Source organism: Diadema setosum, chromosome 22, assembly GCF_964275005.1.
Source record: "Diadema setosum chromosome 22, eeDiaSeto1, whole genome shotgun sequence".
NCBI lineage: Eukaryota > Metazoa > Echinodermata > Echinoidea > Diadematoida > Diadematidae > Diadema > Diadema setosum.
In genome coordinates, this window is record NC_092706.1 from 22,870,936 (window position 1) to 22,890,632 (window position 19,697).

Consider the following 19,697-nt stretch of genomic DNA (forward strand, 5'->3'; position numbering starts at 1 on the left):
ATGCTTTCTCATTTATATGTGAAAATCCCGCGATGAGTTTCCTGTAATACTTTTTATTGGACGAATAAAGATGAATTGAATTGAATTGAATTGAAACAAAAAGCCAGCAAAAACACAGTTACTTTGACGAAGGTAATAATAGCCACTTCTACCAGCAGATCGATGTACAGCACTATGCTTTAATTCAAATTGATTTGTAGATGTGTACAAACATAATATGACAGTTATTCACACATTGTATAACATGCAACCACTTACAGAGTCAACATATATGTATGTTGTGTGGTTCCCCCCAGGTCCAAGCCTCAGAAATAGCTTTTTGTTAATATCATTTTATTCTTGTCGTGTCTCCTACTGGTCATGCTGCATGATTTTTTTTCTTTTTTTATTTGAACGAAAAAAACAGTTTATTTGAACGAAAAAAACAGAACCAAGACGAATCAATAGACCCAAAGGCCCGAAACCATGGTTTAAACCATGCACAAAAACCAAGGAGCACCAAGTGTCGCATGGAATATTTCGTTATGAAATCAGTCATTTCGTTGATGAAATGATTATTTTGAAACAACATCAAAATATTTTGTAACTAAATGAACATTTTGTTAGCGAAACAGTCATTTTGTCGATGAAATGACTAATTTCGTAACAAAATATTCCGTGTGACACTTGGCGCTGCATGGTTTTGGTCCATGGTTTAAACGATGGTTTCATTTGTACCACTTTCATGAATTCGGGCCTAAGAGAGAGAATCAGGATAGGAAAGATGAATTCCTCAGAAGAGGAGAATGAGGAGAGGATGAACAAAAGAAAGGAAAATATACAAGAGGAAGGAAAAAGGAATATGATTATAAAGGGAAATGAAAAGACCCTCCCTCCAGCCAAAAAGGAGAAAATAATTGCTGAGTTGACAAAAAAACACTCACTTTTACTTCTGTGCATGCATCTCCAGCTCACAAGTAGAGGGAGTATATAGCACTTCATACTTGCCAACATTTCAAGATGAAATATCTTACTCGTGGATTGCAAAAATCTTATTTTATATGCAAACTGAAGTTAAAAATCTTACTTTCGGTCAAATCTTCAGAAAATACACATGAAAGATATATCTAAATATTTTTTTAAAATCTGATTTCTCTGACAGAAAATCTGATTTTGCTATTTTTAATGTAAAAAATCTTACTGAATCTGATAAAATCTTACTAGTTGGCAAGTATGGCACTTCCCTTCCCCTACTCCCCCAAAAAGGAGAGAAAAAAAAAATGCCAAAAAGATGAACGAAGACTTACGTCTTCTCCCAAGAGTGCATCTCCGTCTCGCAGCTCGGAGAGACAAACTTGATGATCTGACTGTTTCCGCTGTCCCAGAGTTTGATCTTCTTTTGAGTCTCCCGCTGCTTGGCGTATCGCTCCAGCTCCAAGGAGGAACCGATGTGGATAGAAAGCTTTCTTACCAGCACTGGCTTCTCTCCTGAATTGCCAGATCAAAAAGAAAAGGAAAAAATAATTCATAGAATGGTGACTGTTGACTATTTCATACAAACCCAAAGCCCTTGCCAGTATAATATATGAAATGTGACTTTGAAAGATGAAAAATAACAAACTGAATGATGGATATTCCTTTGAACTTACAAACACAATGTACAACATAAAATTATGAATTGTTAGATATTCATTGATATTGATCACAATGGATAAACAAATTAGACTGGGTAATAAATTCACAGGCAAACTACAATGCTATTGGTTTCTCCACAAGTGTTTACAGCAATCATGTTGGTCTTTTAATATGGCAGATACAAGCCCCTCCCCTTAAGGACCTGTAGCATGGAGGTTCATGGAATGGGAAGGTGGGCCCGGTTCTAATATACCCAATAATCACTGTACTGAATCGTATACAGCATTATCACCAATTTCCATGTACGTGTAAGTGCACATACTGCGAAAGCAATTTGACCGGAGTTAACTGTTACTGACGAGCATGCACGTCATCGATGCACATATTTGCCGACACATGGCTGATGCTATTCATGGTTTCTTTTAACCCACTGGGGATGAGTCCTGAGTAGTACACTCAGGCAGGTGTCTATAGGAAATGCATGTTGTAGCAAAATCAGTCTGTCCTCAGCGGGTTAAAATGTACCTCAGTGTGCAGTAAATGCAGACTACTTCCATCAGGCCTCCCATGTTTCCCCACACAACCGCGTTTTTAAAACTCATCGTGCAAAGTTGTTACAATTTTGCAATAACTTGATATCAATAATACAAATTGTTGACTTAGCAAACTGGCCGGGGAAGAAGTTCTTGTTCTCTAGTCTAATAGAGCCAGGAGGATGACTTCAGCGTTCCCACAAAAACGCTGAACGCAGCGACCCTATCCAAGCAGCATACTGTAGAATACGATATTTTCACAGCATGAAATTTTCACAAATTGGACCCAACGGCTGTTTTTGAGGCATGAAATTTTCACAAGTTGCCACTGGCATTCAATGTATATAATGATGTCAAAACTTTCATGTGCATTTTGATTGCACAAATCTTGGCTCTCGCGAAATTCGGAAAATTAAAATGCACGTGAACATTCCTCGTTTTACAGTATTCTCTGTCAATCAGGGATTAGTGTGAGCGCCCTCACAGGAGGGCATGACAGTGGGAGAAACTCACCAAAGTCAAAGACGACCCACTGATGGAAGAGGCCAAGGATGTGGGTGTGGAAGTGGACTGTGATCTTGAACGACATCCCGTCCTCCTGCGAGAGGATACCACCTGGACACACCTGGGGGCGGTCTTCATCTTTGGGGTTCGACAGGTGGAAGTGAAGCCTGTGCTCATCGTACAGGAGACCGACACGCCGAAGATTTTTCTGTTTGGATAAAATTCATGACATGAAAATATGCAGAAAGCACTGCAAACAAATTTATTTTTGTCACAATCTTCTTTATGGAACCCAACACCACCTACCAAAAACAAGAAATAAAATGGTAAGAATTCCTAAGAATAGATTGCTCGTTTGAAATAAATTTTGGGAAAAAATATCTCTCACTGAATTGTTCTAAACGATTGTACTGCACAGTGCACAGTGGAAACAAAATCACCTCACATCACTGAAAAGTTCCTTTTACTTTGGAAACACCCATGTGCCAATTCAATGATGAGATAATCACTTCTACAGTATAATTCTCACAGAACATGAAGGGTTGAATGAGGAAGATACTCACCCTTGCTGAGTGAACTTCAAAGTCCCACTTGTGTGTGATTTCCTCTCCGTGTTTCTTCTCTTTGATAGGAAGAACGGCTTTCAAACCTTCTTTGCACTCTGCTGATAATCCCGGTATTTGTTCCGTCATCTAAATTAAGAATAAATGGTTAGAAGGCAATACACATCTGAAAAATCCATTTTTACGACCTGTGTTGCCTTCTCTAATCTGCTTTTTTTTCCCTTCTTCTCTCTTTTGCTTTATTAGTTTAATTCACCTAATTTCTGAATGGCTATAGATTGCCTGATTAGCTTAGAAATGTGACTGCATCAAAATCTCACACATGTCTGGCACTAGCTGTATCTGCATACATTTCGAACGGAGTATCAATTGCTCTTATTACTCTGGTCGAAGTATGTGCATGATATGGCATTCTCTCATGTGAACTTCTGGTACGCTTTTTGTAACCTTTTGGAGCATATCGGGAAGTGGTCCACTTCCGGCTCGATTCAGTACGGTTAAGTACAAATTAGGAGCGTTTGAGCGCGCCTCTGGCGGGGCAATGGTACAGCACAGTTCGCTTTAGGCGAGCACCCGAACATACCCTAGGAGTACAATGTGACAGTAATCAATTTGGAATAACATGCTACATCTTTCTCACTACCACATCCCCATCAGAATATATCAAGGAAATAGTAGGTAACATTGGTAATGACAAAGTCGATCAGAGCATGATTTTGTTATTATGACTATCACATCTTACGGGGCTCTGTGGTAGAGTGGCTAAGGCTCTTGACTTTCACCATCATCACTACCACCACCACCTGACTAAGACTCTTGACTTTCCTAACCCTCACCCTAACCATCATCCTCGCCACCACCACCATCATCACCACCACCATCACCACCACCATCACCACCACCATCACCACCACCACCACCATCACCACCACCATCATCACCACCACCACCAATGCCATCACCACCACCACCATCACCACCACCATCATCACCATCATCACCACCACCACCACCACCACCACCACCACCATCACCATTCAAATTCAAATTCAAATTCAAATTCAAATTCAAATTCAAATTTATTTCACATGCTAAAAAGAAAACATCACGTTCACAATCAAACAGAAGAGAAAAATATACAATCAACATAGCACGTGAGGGATCAGTAAAGGCCGTATGAAGCCTATCGAGGCCGATTCCCTTACAAACAATAAATAGTACGTCAAGGAACAAAAACAACAAAGAAACATCACAGAAAAAAAAAAAGTGGCAAAATTATTACAATAATTACTCAATTGCACTTTGTATTAATAACATTTTATATTTACGTTTAAAAGATGACAGTGTTGGACTCTCTTTAATAAAAGTTGGCAACTCATTCCAGCATTTTGCTCCAGTGTATCTAATTGTAGTCTTAGAGAACTTATATCTGTAAAAAGGTAAACATATCTCGTTGGCACATCTAGTGTTGTAGGCATGGATTGCACTATTTGGGGTAAACGAATTATGGAACGTGACAGGTAAGACACCTTTAAAGTATGAAAACATAAATGTAGCCACTTGTAATTGCACAATTTGATCAATTTTCAAAATTTTCAATTTCTTAAACAGTACTGCAGTGTGTGCAAACTGATCTACATTACAGAGTATTCTTATTGCACGCTTTTGTAACATCAAAACATGATTCAATAAATATAAAGAACTATGACCCCATATTATTGCACAATACGTTAAATGTGGGGAAATCATTGTATGATACATGGTTAATAGAATTTTTAAAGGAAATATATGTTTCAGATAATTTATGACACCAACAATTCTACTTATTTTGATACAAATATCATCAAAATGACCTTTCCATGTTAATCCATCATCAACTGTAACACCAAGAAATTTTACTCTGTTGACCTGCTTGATTTTGACATTACCTATATATATTTGTAAAACATCTTCATCTATTACCTTATTTTTTGTCTTAAATACCATGTAACATGTTTTATCAATATTTATAACCAAACGATTTGCAGTAAACCAAGAATACACTTTCTGCATTTCTGAATTTATCATATTATTAACTTCATGCACATCCCGGCCTGAAAAAAATAGGTTTGTATCATCTGCAAATAATATAGAATATAGATTAGGGCTTACAAACTGCAAGTCATTAACAAAAAGCAAAAACAGAAGAGGACCCAGTACAGAACCTTGAGGAACGCCTGTATTCACATAACACAATTCTGATTTTGTATTATTCACAACTGTATATTGTATACGATTTGATAAATAACTTTTAAACCAGTTCAAAACATTTCCTCTTATTCCATAATATTCTAATTTCATAACAAGTATTCTATGATCTATACAATCAAAAGCTTTTGTTAAATCTAAAAATATTCCGACCAAAAATTCATAATTTTCAAATGCATTTGATATTCTTTCCATCAATTTAAGTAGCGCCATATATGTAGAATAACCATGTCTAAACCCAAACTGCTGATGATACAAAATGTTATTGCTGTCAATAAATCATATCAATCGAGCATAAACTAATTTTTCAAACAATTTAGTAAAAACCGACAACAATGATATTGGCCTATAATTTTGTAGCTGGTGTTTGTCCCCCTTCTTATAAACTGGAATTACTTTTGCTACTTTAAGTTGTCGTGGGAATATCCCACTTTCCAAAGATGAATTTAATATTGCACACAGGGGTTCCATTATAAAACATATTGATTTCTTGAATACATTGACGTGAATATCGTCATCACCAGGACTCTTATTTACTTTCAAATCATTGACAATAGTTAACATTTCCGATATAGTAATAGGCTTAAAAAACATAGATTGGCTATGAGAATTGCGCAGGTAAGTATAAACAAAAGCAGATGCATTGGACACTTCTGATACAATATTTCTACCTATTGCACAAAAATACTCATTAAAATGTGTTGCTACAGACACTGCAGAATCGATACACTGATCATTGACTTGCAATGATTCAATATGGTTATTCTGCCTTTGTTTATTCATTACATCATTAATAAGAGACCATGTTTTCTTTAAATTCCCACGCACACAACTAAATTTCCTGTAATAATACTCACGCTTCCTTTTACGTATTTCCTTATTAACTAAATTCCTATACTGTTTAAATTTCTGTTCATTGGTGGCAGTACGATTCCTGAGATACTTACGATATGATAAATACTTCTTTTTACACATTTTTCTAAGCGTGCTATTAAACCATGGTTTGTCATTCCTTCTCACTCTGTGCACACATCTTTGTAGCGGAAAACACTTATCATAGAACAGGAGATATTTGGCAAGAAAGGCATCGAATTTATCATCTACATTGTGCATATTGAGAATGTACTCCCAGTTACACGTATAAAGCATATTACAGAAATACTGTATAGATGGGTCATCAAAGACACGTCTAGATCTGTTGCCTTCAATGTTGCTGTAAAAGTTGCATCTTATAATAGTAAATATCGGTAAATGATCACTAACATCACATGTAAATATCCCGGATATGACAATACTCTCTAGATTATTCACAAAAATATTATCTAGAAGTGTTGATGACTGTGTTGTTATTCTAGTGGGTTTTGAAATTACCGGAGAAAATGAATATGATGAAAACATGTCGATGAAAGCATCAACAGTCGACACAGATGACAATAAATTTACATTAAAATCCCCGACCACATAACAGCTTTTCTTTTCCCTCATAATCTTGTGAAATGGCAATTCTATGGCATGCAGAAACTGGGAAATACACACCTGTAGATGCAGCAGGTGGCCTATATACAACTGTTACTATAATGTTTTCACTTTGACAATATATCTCAATACATACCATTTCAATGTTATCATCAAATAATTCCAAATCTGTCCTTCTCTTGAACTTCAAATCTTGACGTATATAAAAACCAACTCCTCCACCACGTTTATCACAGCGTCTGTTATCTACAAATGTGTAACTGGGTAAAACACACAATGAACTTTCTTGTGTCTTTAGCCAGGTTTCTGTTACAGCAATGAGTGAAAATTGGTGCCTAAAATTTTGTAAGAATGTGTCCATATTATCAAAATTCTTCTTTATACTTCTGCAGTTAAAATGACAGATCGATAAGTGGTTGTCCATATCTAAATCTTTCAAAGAATTATCAAATTGCACTGGAAGATAGTAATTAGAATTATGTTCAAAGTATCCATTTCGAGTATGCAGGCTTAAGTTGCCGTAACAAGTTGAGCACTGCCCATTAGGCCTACTGTCATTCAGGTTAAAATCAATTTGCCGGTCACAAGTAACACAAACATGTACAGAGTTAAAAGACATTACGAGAATAACAAAGCATAGCATAAATATAAAAGAACTATAAAATGTAAAAAAGCACAAAATTTATTGCACAGGTGATGCCTGGAGAATTTAAAACATATCGTATTACAACAGTATACTAAAATCATAATGTGGTGACGGAACTATATGTTATATACAAATTAAAAGAATTTACAAGTGTACCTGTGTACAGTATACTTCCGACTTAATGTAGTTACAATCTATCCAGATCATTCCTGTTGTGGATCTGCTTTCGCATAGTCTTTCCTCCAGTTGTTTTGACAGAGACCAGGATTCTTCCATCTACAGACCAGGCAGCGAGAATGTTGCTGTCTCTTTTTTTGCTGGCAAGAAAGGCATCTTGAAGGAGCTTCCGATTGAGGTCTGTGAGGTCTTCACAAATGCTCATACCCGAACCCTTGAGCTTCCTCCGATTTCTCAGCAGCTGCTGGCGATGCTTGTAGGACGTCAGTTTCACTATGATAGCTCTTGGTCTTGCTTTTCCTGGCGTTGGTTGGGCATCACGATCGCGATAGACGCGATGACTGCGATCGATATCCTCTGATTTCAGGTCCACGCCGAGCTGTTGTTTGGCGATGCGACATACGACTGCATCTGTGTTTTCCTCGCTGGTTTCCTGGACTCCAAAAAACCTCACGCAATTCCTGCGGGAGTACTGCTCCTGTTGATTGAGCTGGGATTGGAGACTCCTGATCAGCTGATGATCTTTTTCTGCATTGGACTTCAGTGTGGCAGCTTCCTCTTGAACAGCTTTGACCTTTTGCTCAAGATCAAAGATCATTCCCTCTTGTTTTTCCACGCTTTCAATGAGGTGCTGGAATTTGGATTCCATCACCTGTGCTACTGCCTCTTTGATCGCTGTCAGCACCTCTTCATCCCTGAGCGCATCCTTGATGAGATTCTTCGTTGATCTAGTTGTTGTCATGCTGTTCACAGGTTGGGCTATTCCAGAGAACAAAGGCAGTGAGACTTGCACAGCACAGGTGGAGAGTCTGTTCAGGAATGCGTGGAATGTCACCTTGGGTAGCTGTAGCCTGTAGTACTATAGTACGTGGCAAGTTTAGCTCGTGACGCTCAGTTGCAGCATGATATTGGGTGAATGGGACTAAGCAGAGTTGCTGAGGAAACTGGCAATAACGGCGGACAGATTTTGGCAAGAATTTAGCAACAACAGGATAAAATATAATTGCTAAAAATCACCACAGCAGATTCTCCAGGCACCAACAGGTCATGTGTCACCAAGTCATGGTACTTTCACTCTTCCGAATGAGGAGAAATAAGTCCAAAATACGAGCTCCTGTTTGGCAGCTCCTGTTTGGCAGCTTGCTTTACTATCACCATCACCATCACCATCACATATCACCATCACCATCACCATCACCATCACCATCACCATCACCATCACCATCACATATCACCATCACCATCACCATCACCATCACCATCACCATCACCATCACCATCACCATCACCATCACCATCACCATCACCATCACCATCACCATCACCATCACCATCACCATCACCATCACCATCACCATCACCATCACCATCACCATCACCATCACCATCACCATCACCATCACCATCACCATCACCATCACCATCACCATCACCATCACCACCACCACCACCACCACCACCACCACCACCAATCTTCCATCTCCGGTCATTACCACATCATGTTCCGCAGTGGAGGACTGGTTGTACTCTGCCAGGAGTTCGTCCACGAAGGAGTAGAGCTTCTGCTCCTTGGCCTTGGCGATCTTCATCATGCGGTACTCATGCCGCTCCTTCCACTCTTCCAGCTCCTCAACGCTGTGCGCCAGGGGGCAGTCATTCCGCTCCTGGACCACGCCCGAATAGTTGCAGCTGTTTTTGAGGTTCCTAAGATGAGGAGAGAGAGAGAGAGAGAGGACAGACATGGACGCTGAATTGATAGGATGCAATTTACATGAGTAAAGGTAATGTGACACCAAAGCCATGCACAGAATGTTCCACTCACATATCTCTCTTCCTCTTTTTTTTTCTGTAATTGCACACTAACTTTAGGCTACTTTTTAACCCGTTGAGGACGAGTCCCGAGTATACTCGGGCAGGTGTCTATGGGAAATGCGTGTTGTAGCAAAATCAAACAGTCAACAAGTTTAGTTGTTACACTGAAGCCATGCTTAATCACAAAAAATATAACACACACAAAAGGTTATCCTATAACAACAATAAACAAGAGACCCGCGGGTCTAGCGCTCACCTGAGTATCGCAAGTTCACTTTTCATGCAGTCACTAATCTAAATTATTCACAACTCTATCAAAAATTGACCAGGCATTCTCAAGTAGAAGATGAAAATGTACAATAAAAGGCCCAAATTTTTTAAGATTCCTTAATTTGTGGGGAGTGGGGCCCCCTGGGGCCCTCTGGGTGGGGCATGGTGCTCATTTTGATAAATTGAGATCCTGACCCCCTAGGGATGCTACTTGCCAAGTTTGACGAAAATCCATCATGAGGTTTAAGGAAGAAGATGAAAATATACATTTCAGGCCCCCATTTGGACCTTCCCAACCTCCCCCCCCCCCCCACCCCTGCCCCCAAGAGGGGCACCCCTGGATCTCCTATGAACAAAATTCAGTCATTAATGTACTCACTCATAGTATTATTTTAGCTCTATAACTTCTGATTCTAGAGAAGATTTTTAAAGAGTCCTTCATTTTGGGGGTGTGGGCCCCCTGGGGGCCCCCTGGGTGGGGCATGGTGCCCATTTTAACAAATTGAGATCCTAACCCCTTAGGGATGCTACCTGCCAAGTTTGGTGAAAATGGGTCATGGGGTTCTCAAGAAGAAGATAAAAATGTACAATTTAGGCCCCATTAGGACCCCTCCTCACCCCCTCCCCTGGGTCCCAAGGCACCCCTGATTCTGCCATGAACAAACTTGAAACTACAGTCATTAATGTACTAACTCATAGTATTAACTTAGCTCTATCACTTCTGGTTCTAGAGAAGAAGATTTTCACAGATTCCTTAATTTTGGGGGGTTTGGGCCCCCTGGGGGCCCCCTGGGTGGGGCATGGTGCCCATTTTAACAAATTGAGTTCCTAACCCCCTAGGGATGCTATCTGCCAAGTTTGGTGAAAATGGGTCATGGGGTTCTTAAGAAGAAGATTAAAATGTACAATTTAGGCCCCATTAGAACCCCTCCCCACCCCCTCCCCTGGGTCCCAAGGGGGGCACCCCTGATTCTGCCATGAACAAACTTGAAACTACAGTCATCAATGTACTAACTCATAGTATTAACTTAGCTCTATCACTTCTGGTTCTAGAGAAGATTTTTACAGATTCCTTAATTTTGGGGGGTTTGGGCCCCCCTGGGGGCCCCCTGGGTGGGGCATGGTGCCCATTTTAACAAATTGAGTTCCTAACCCCCTAGGGATGCTACCTGCCAAGTTTGATGAAAATCGGTCTTGGGGTTTTCAAGAAGAAGATGAAAATTTAAAAAGTTTACGCACGACGCACGACGGACGCCGGATGAAGGGCGATCGCAATAGCTCACTTGAGCCTTTGGCTCAGGTGAGCTAAAAACTTCTGGCTGGCAGACAAGTGGTTTTAGAGTGCTCTGAACATGCAATGCCAATTATAGTGCTGCAGGAATACTTCTGAACTTGCTCTGAATCATCTACACAAATATCGTAAAATTAGAGTATCCCAAATTTGATAAGGAAATAATTAACCATTCACACTGGGAGTGTTTGTGAACAGTATAATTGACCCCATAAATCTAATGCTAGATATTGTTGGGGCACAGTTAACAATTATTTCACGGTCAAATTAAAACTAAAACGTGACCCATTTACATATTAAAGAATCAAAGCACTTTGGCAAGCCATCCAAAGTGGATGTTTGCAAACACAGCTACTGACTCTATCAATATAATGGCAGATACAAATCGTGTCTTGCGAGCAAGAATATCAAATTGTTCAACAGCCAAAGCACAAAAAAAAAAAAAATGTGAAAAACCTGACTGAGCAACATTTCCTGACCTTGTACAAATTTGATATTTGCCATCGGTGACATTCAGTGGTGGACTGCGGTACTTCCATGAACGCTCTGAGTCCGACTTGATGCGCATCTTATGTTCCATCGAGTTGGTGTGGCTGTCATACTCATGTTTGGTGCGGAACGGCCGATTACAGTAGGAGCAAAGAAACTGACTGGTGAACATCTTGTTGGGGGCCCCACGGGGAGCTGCCCTCGCCCCTCCTACCGCATCACCTGCCACACTTCTCTGTGCGGGCGGGGCTGACGCCTGCCTCTGGATCTCCACAACTTCTTCAATGGTCTTGACTGATAAGATGCAGGAAATAAGAAAGAAAAAACACATTCTTGTAAGCAAGACACCTTCTTTCCTTTTGCAAGTTTTGCCAAAATCTCCACTAAAACAATCGCTTGACTTTTAGAGATCTTGCAAATACTTGAAAACCCCGCGAGGTTGATATTCAAGTTTAGATGTTGATGTACCTTTAGCCTTGGCTTGGTAGATCCAGAGTAACCGCTCCTCTTCTGAATGGGGAAACATGCACTGGTTGCTGAACATTTCCCGGAACTGGCAGCGACTTCCCCTCCAGCAGAGGACCGGCTCGATTTCTGGGCGGAGACGCGGGTGTCGACCAAGGATGCGAACCCAGCGCTTCTCACTGGGAGACTGTATTGCGTAGACCAGGTTCTTGCCCCACTCATGACCCATTGGTGCGGCGCAGTGGGTAGGCCTGCGTGGGTTTCTCTCCACAAGCTGCTTGCTCTTGGTGAAGCAGAGACCACAGACAATCTGAAGGGGGGGAGACAAAGTTACATACCATCGTTGTTGAAGTCTGCTGATTACAGAAGCCTACTAAACTCTCAGTCTGCTTCAAGACTTGGGAAATATGATTTAACTCTTTATGTGCCATGGTAGAAACCCCCTGTGTGCCACATTATTCTGAGACGCCAACATAGTCATGCTTTGGGAAAACATTATGTTTTTCAAATTTACGTAACATCGATAGATTTGTGTTAAGCTAAACATGTAGTTAGCAAAGTTGTAGAGAAAATGTCAAGCTTTGCTTTAATGTAAAAGTGTATGACAAATCTATGATTGTTTTTCTTCCACATGACTAATAGATACATTATTGCAAAGGCATAACTTTTGCACACAACCCAGTAACAGAAACAAAGCTATGAGCCACACAAGAGAATTGTGTGAAATGCTTTCATTGTACTGTGGCATTTGGCAATTTATCAATCGCTTTGGGCAGGTTTGTGCGTTTGAGCAGAATATGCAAACTTGGCACGCCGTCGACAGAGTCGGGCGTGCAAACGTGGCAAATGAAAAGTTAACTGCAGGGGACATTAACTCTTTGGCTCGAATTCACGAGGGTGGAACAATTCAAACCATGGTTTAAACCATGGGCAATTTGTATGGAGCCCCAAATGTCGCATGGCCTATTTCGTAATGAAATCAGTTATTTCGCTGACGAAATATTCATTGACTTTCGGATCCTTTTGTTGTAACGGGTCGCAAATAAATAAAACATCTGGTCTCATCTAGATGGATGTCACAGACTAGCAGCCTAATAAAAGGCCACAAATATTTTTTTTTTGAAAATCCACAACCCAATAAAGTGAAAGAGATCGACAACAAATAATCATCACAATGATAGAGTCATTCATGCATAGAAGTCATGCTTGATGTAAACTTTTCACTTTTGTATCAATGTGCTAAGAGAGGCCAATATTAAGTGCTATATAAAAGTTATTCAATATCACTGCCATTATTATTATTGCTTACAAACATAGTTTGGATTGACATTATTTTCATGACAACACATAGAACAATTTACCCAAAGCACTGTTGATGGATAGTAACCCAAACACATGAAAGGGAGCCTAAAATTGTAAGAAAATTAATTTAGTCAATACACACTACTCTCATGCATACCTTAATTTTGTGCGGGAATACAGGCCTGGGTGGTGGAGTAGGCTGAGCTATCGGTTGGGATGGAGCTTGCATCAATGGAGCAGCAGCTGGCCCTGGTCCTGTTCCTGGTCTAGGTTGGGCAGCGGTTGGTTTCGGCACCACAGGACCATATGTCAGCTCATCGCTAATGGCAACCAACAGTTTGCGGTCCAGCGGATGGTACACCTCGAACTCCCACACCTCAACCTCGATCTGTGGTTGCAAATTGGCGAGCAAAAGGAAAGTCACTCGTGAGGCATATGATACCATCATTGGTGCGATCGATTGAGCTGCCCTTTTCTAACTCTTTGTTTGTTACATACTGAGTCACCACATTTACACATAACACATTTACACATTTTACACTGATTACACATAAGGAACAGAAGAACACCTAAGGACCTATTTTTCCTGTGCTTGCAGTTATTAAGTCATTTAAGAACTCACAGTATGGAGTGATATATTTTATTTCACTCTAGTGTAAATCCGTTCACATGTGTGTACATTCTTAAATGAGATTAGCTTTTGTAAGTCGCAGCAAATATTTTCAGAGCATGAATAACTTTTCTTTCAACACCTTCATACTAACTTCGCTTGGTACTCTCCTAGCAGAGACTCCAGAAATCGATCCAGCACTGCAAAACTATGTTCCAACTCCTGCCAAATTTGAGATGTTTCAGAACTCCAAATGGACAACTGTGTGGAGTTGCTAACAATTGTGTTCACTCTAAGTTTGTTAAAGGTATTGTTTACCATTGGGAGCAGTGATTTAAAAAAAAAAAGTTATCAAATTTGATGCATATGTGTAGGTCAGTTGTATCACGAAACATCCTTCTATACAAAACAAACATTTTGCAATATAGCCTAAAATAAATGCCTTTAACTCCTGAAAAATAAAATCACTTGAAATAAGTGTTAAGACAAAAAAATTTCCACACATCTACCTCATTGTGAGCAAAGTGGCACTTGGATCCGGTAGGGCATCCATATGTCTTGTTGCGATGCCAACAGAGAAAAGCCTTGGGTGGGATCCCACTGGGGCGCTTTCGCACCTTCCAGAACCGCTCTTGTCCATTCTTGCACAACAGGCGGTGCACCAGGCAGCGCGACGGGGCATCCCACGGGTGGCTCTTCTCCCCGGCACCGGTGCACCTGGCCGGGTTTTGGGGATTCTGAACACTCAAGATCTGTGGAGCACCGTCAAAGCAGTGTCGACACAAGAAGATGAACTGGCCGCCTAGCTTCCTGATCAGGTTGACTATCTTTGTGTGTGCTATCCTCTCCACGGGCAGTGGCCCTGGGCCTACTCCAGGAGGCATGGCTCTCCCCATATCTCCACCTGGACCAGGCCCCACAGTTTGTGGAACCTTGGTGGGAGGAAGAGTGCGGACCACTGCAGGTGGCTCCGGGAATATGCTGCTGGGAGCTTGAGGTCCTTGGTGCGGGTACGCGCCCGGAGGCTGCTGGGTACCGATCGGCTTCTTGGGTGGATGTTGAGGGTAAGCTCCAGGGGGCTGCACTGATGGCTGAGAGGCCTGGACTACACTTGTCTTAGTGTTTTGGGCGGGAGCTACTCGATTAGCCTGGGACGCAGCCTGTTTACTTTGCATGGCCACGATCTCCTGGTTGAGCTTATACCGGAGTGAGGCAACAACTTCTCGTCCCTTGAAGAGACCCTTTCTATCTGCCTCCCACACATCCATCTCCTCAACGCTGTGAGGAAACCAGCAACTTTCAGTGCTAATCTGTGACGCAAAACAACAACAACAACAAAGAAGATCAATGAAGTATCTGAGAAGACCGATGCTGCCAATCACATTAGCCCACGTGCCCAAGTAAACTAAAACATGATGAACTAGAAATGTCGCTTTGGCGACTGGTATGCCTCCGCCATAATGCATGATTTTCCCAATAGGTCTAGTTAGTACATGTGGACAATGTGTGATTACATTTTCACAAAATTGGCAAAATATTGAAATGACAAGTTTGTCACAAATGTGTTGAATGTTCACCTTCCTTGACCTAGGTTTAATTGGATGAATAGGAGAGCATGTATCTAGGGATTTAAGGACTTTAACTCGACTTTGACCCATTCATACATTTAGGCATTGAGTAATTTTCAAGATACAGGTGTGGAGAAAAAGTGCAATTTCTGAATTGAATAGTAACTTGTTACCATTTTCATCTGGCCCTTGACCCTAAAATTCATAAGATGATCACTTTCAGCAGGGAGGTGAGACAAAAAGGAGTGGGCACTCTGCCCTCAGGGTTTTCCCTATCACTCAACACAGGATTACAAGGGATCAGTGCCCCAACGAACAAGTAAACGACCTCTTACGTAACGAGGTCAGTCTGATCGTTATCACTGCTCTTTGATGTTCGATCCTCGGGGCCGCGGTGATTTGGCCCTCTATCGTTAGGAGTATGGACAGGCCAGTTGACTTGTGTGTGTTCACAAGGACTTGTATGAGGGTTTTACATTCTTTATGCAGGCTCACACAGCATATACTCTTGGGACCTGCTAGTCTAAGAATTCAGCTCTCGATAGATACAAAAATTTTGAAAATCGGCCAAGAAGAAGTTGAGTTTTGACAATGTAACTGTTTAACAATAGCCATTGTTTTGTTCTTGTCTTAATCAAATTACGACGCAATGTCAAGTGTAAATCCTGACTAGCGCTGACGAAATTCACCTGTAGATCAGCAGATGTTGGGGTTTTTCTTTAGTCTGATGTATCACTTCATTGTTCGCTCGTGTTGGTTCTCTTGTCATATTTTTTGGGAAACTTGCGTACATCCGCCAAGACATGTTTTTTCTGGTCCCACTAACATATTTTTGTGAGCAATTTTAGTTCTCCAGGGGATGAAAACACTATTTGAATGTTTGTTTGTTGTATGCTGGGGATATATTGAGGCAGGAGGGCTCGAATCTACAACAGAGTGGTCATGATGGAGACTACTACAGGACCTAATCTTGGTGAAATAACTTGCCTCCTTGCCTGGTGTATGGTGAAAACATGTGAGAGTTCAGTGAGAGCTGAACTATCTCACATGTCCTGTATCACTGTATGCCTGATAAGATATTCACCATTGCGCTTTTTTGTCTGTCTCTCTGTTTTTGTTTTATTCTTATTTGAAAGCTGAATGGGTATCTTTATGATGGTTGTTGCTGTTGTGGTTGGTATTTTCTGTGCTAGCTTGGTATTAAAATTATTATCATCATCAGACATCATTATAGGGCCTGTGTTCCACTACTCAGCTGTTCATGTTTCCTTCATATTCTTACAATCAGTATATTATTATTGGTGCTGCTAATCATAATTTTGTTTCCATTTCATGTAAAAGTTATTTCACCATATAACATGCAAAGTACATTGTTCCCAAGAAATCTTATAGTACCTGGACATGTAAATGCATATAAGTTATAATACTTTAAATACTAGCTGCAAAATTCAAAATGTGACCATGCAACCAGTTCACTGCACATCACAATGCACCAGTGTTGTTTGCAGGCACAGCAATGGGTAATGCACCAGTATACACCACCCACCAGTACCACGTGGAGTAATCTAGGTTCTGGCCAGGGAGGGGTGAGACCCACCAGCCTGTTGACAAGGATTGCGCATGTGCACTGTGCGGCCAAGCGGCAGTAATCTAGTTAGTGGAGTGGTCTCTTGGGGAGTGCGGCTCCGAGGATGGTTCAAAAGACACTAATCCAGTGCCCACTCCTTTTCCTCTCACCTCCCTGCTTTCAGGTAAAACATGCATAATATGTACTAAGTTTCAAGATAACTTGAGCCACTTCCGCAATATGGAGGAAAAAGTTAGTTCAGCACTTTCACTTGATCTTTGACCTTTTGACCTTTGAGGCAAAAAAAGAAGAAAACTAGAAATGTCGCTACGGCGACTGGTGTATGCCTCCGCCATAATACATGGTTCTCCTAATAGGTCTATAGTACAATGTCTTGACAATGTGTGATGACAGTTTCACACAATTGGCAAAATATTAAAATGACAGGTTTGCCACAAATGTGCTGAATGTTCACTTTCCTAGAACTAGGTTCAATTGGATGAATGATTAAAGCGTCAGAGTGCAGGTATTTGGGGGAACTGATGATTTTCACTTGACTTTTGACCCTTTTACAAGTTTATGCATTGAGTAATTTTCAAGGTATTGAGAAAAAGTATAAATTCAGTATCAAATGGTAAAATAGTATTATCGAAACCTGGCCTTTGACCTTTGACCCCACAGTTCCAAAGAGAATCACTGTTAGGTACAACATGCATAAATATGTCAGTTTCATGACAATACCTTGAGTTATTTTTGAAATATGGAGGAACTAGAAATGTCGCTTTGGCGACTGGTATGCCTCCGCCATAATGCATGATTTTCCCAATAGGTCTAGATAGTACATGTGGACAATGTGTGATTACATTTTCACAAAATTGGCAAAATATTAAAATGACAGGTTTGCCACAAATGTGCTGAATGTTCACTTTCCTAGAACTAGGTTCAATTGGATGAATTATTAAAGCGTCAGAGTGCAGGTATTTGGGGGAACTGATGATTTTCACTTGACTTTTGACCCTTTTACAAGTTTATGCATTGAGTAATTTTCAAGGTATTGAGAATAAGTATAATTTCAGTATCAAATGGTAAAATAGTATTATCGAAACCTGGCCTTTGACCTTTGACCCCACAGTTCCAAAGAGAATCACTGTTGGGTACAACATGCATAAATATGTCAGTTTCATGACAATACCTTGAGTTATTTTTGAAATATGGAGGAACTAGAAATGTCGCTTTGGCGACTGGTATGCCTCCGCCATAATGCATGATTTTCCCAATAGGTCTAGATAGTACATGTGGACAATGTGTGATTACATTTTCACAAAATTGGCAAAATATTGAAATGACAAGTTTGTCACAAATGTGTTGAATGTTCACCTTCCTTGACCTAGGTTTAATTGGATGAATAGGAGAGCATGTATCTAGGGATTTAAGGACTTTAACTTGACTTTGACCCATTCATACATTTAGGCATTGAGTAATTTTCAAGGTACAGGTGTGGAGAAAAAGTGCAATTTCTGAATTGAATAGTAAATTGTTACCATTTTCATCTGGCCTTTGACCCTAAAATTCATAAGATAATCACTTTCAGGTAGAACATGCATAATATGTACTAAGTTTCAAGATAACTTGAGCCACTTCGAGATATGGAGGAAAAAGTTAGTTCAGCACTTTCACTTTATTTTTGACCTTTTGACCTTTGAGGCAAAAAAAGAAGAAAAAAAAACTTTCCAGAGAATTTCTATTAGGTTACACATGCATACACCAAGTGTAAAAAAATAATAACCCTGCTGGCATTGCATAAATATGAGGGAAATAGTAAAATTTTGAAGTGTTGCACTTGACCTTTGACCCCTGACCTTTGACCCCATGAACCGTACATTCTCTAGATAATCACTTCCAGTCAGTACATGTATATACTATGTTCCATGAAGATACCTTGAACAATTTTCCAAGGCACGGAGAAAAAAAAAAGAAGTTTTGATATTTTTACTTGACCTTTTGACCTTTGACCTCATGACCAAAACTTTCACCAGAGAATCTTAATTGGGTAATACATGTATACACTAAGTTTCAAGAAAATATCTTCAGGCATTCAATAGATATGGCGAAAATAGTGAAATTTCATGTATTTGACCCTGACCTTTAGACCTTTGACCTCATGACGCAAACTTTCACCAGAGAATCTTAATTGGGTAATACATGTATACACTAAGTTTCAAGAAAATATCTTCAGGCATTCAATAGATATGGTGGAAAAAGTGAAATTTTATGTATTTGACCTTGACCTTTTGACCTTTGACCTTGATCATGTGCACCCAAAAGTTGATAGGCACAACTTCACCCCCTAATACACATACATGCCAAGTTTCATTAGGATACCTCAACAGGTTTTGATAGTTACCTTGTCCACAAAATTCATTACGGACGGACGGAAGGACGGACGGACGGAAGGACGGACGGACGGACGGACGGACAACCCGAAAACATAATGCCTCCGGCACCACTTCGTGGCGGAGGCATAAAAAGTGCAATTTAGCACTTTCACTTGACCTTTGACCTT

The 19,697-nt window shown here is 40.4% G+C and overlaps 1 protein-coding gene across 1 annotated transcript in view; it reads right to left on the minus strand.

The window, feature by feature from the left end:
- LOC140245214 (3'-5' exoribonuclease HELZ2-like) overlaps window positions 1-19,697 on the minus strand; it is an 81,150-nt gene that overhangs the window by 36,572 nt on the left and 24,881 nt on the right. The window contains exons 12-19 of the mRNA XM_072324802.1: window positions 14,509-15,309; window positions 13,547-13,777; window positions 12,091-12,397; window positions 11,613-11,916; window positions 9,254-9,464; window positions 3,215-3,343; window positions 2,661-2,859; window positions 1,287-1,467 (exon numbers count right to left, since the gene is read on the minus strand). Coding sequence (XP_072180903.1) covers window positions 1,287-1,467; window positions 2,661-2,859; window positions 3,215-3,343; window positions 9,254-9,464; window positions 11,613-11,916; window positions 12,091-12,397; window positions 13,547-13,777; window positions 14,509-15,309 — 2,363 coding nt within the window. The remainder of the gene's footprint in view (window positions 1-1,286; window positions 1,468-2,660; window positions 2,860-3,214; window positions 3,344-9,253; window positions 9,465-11,612; window positions 11,917-12,090; window positions 12,398-13,546; window positions 13,778-14,508; window positions 15,310-19,697) is intronic.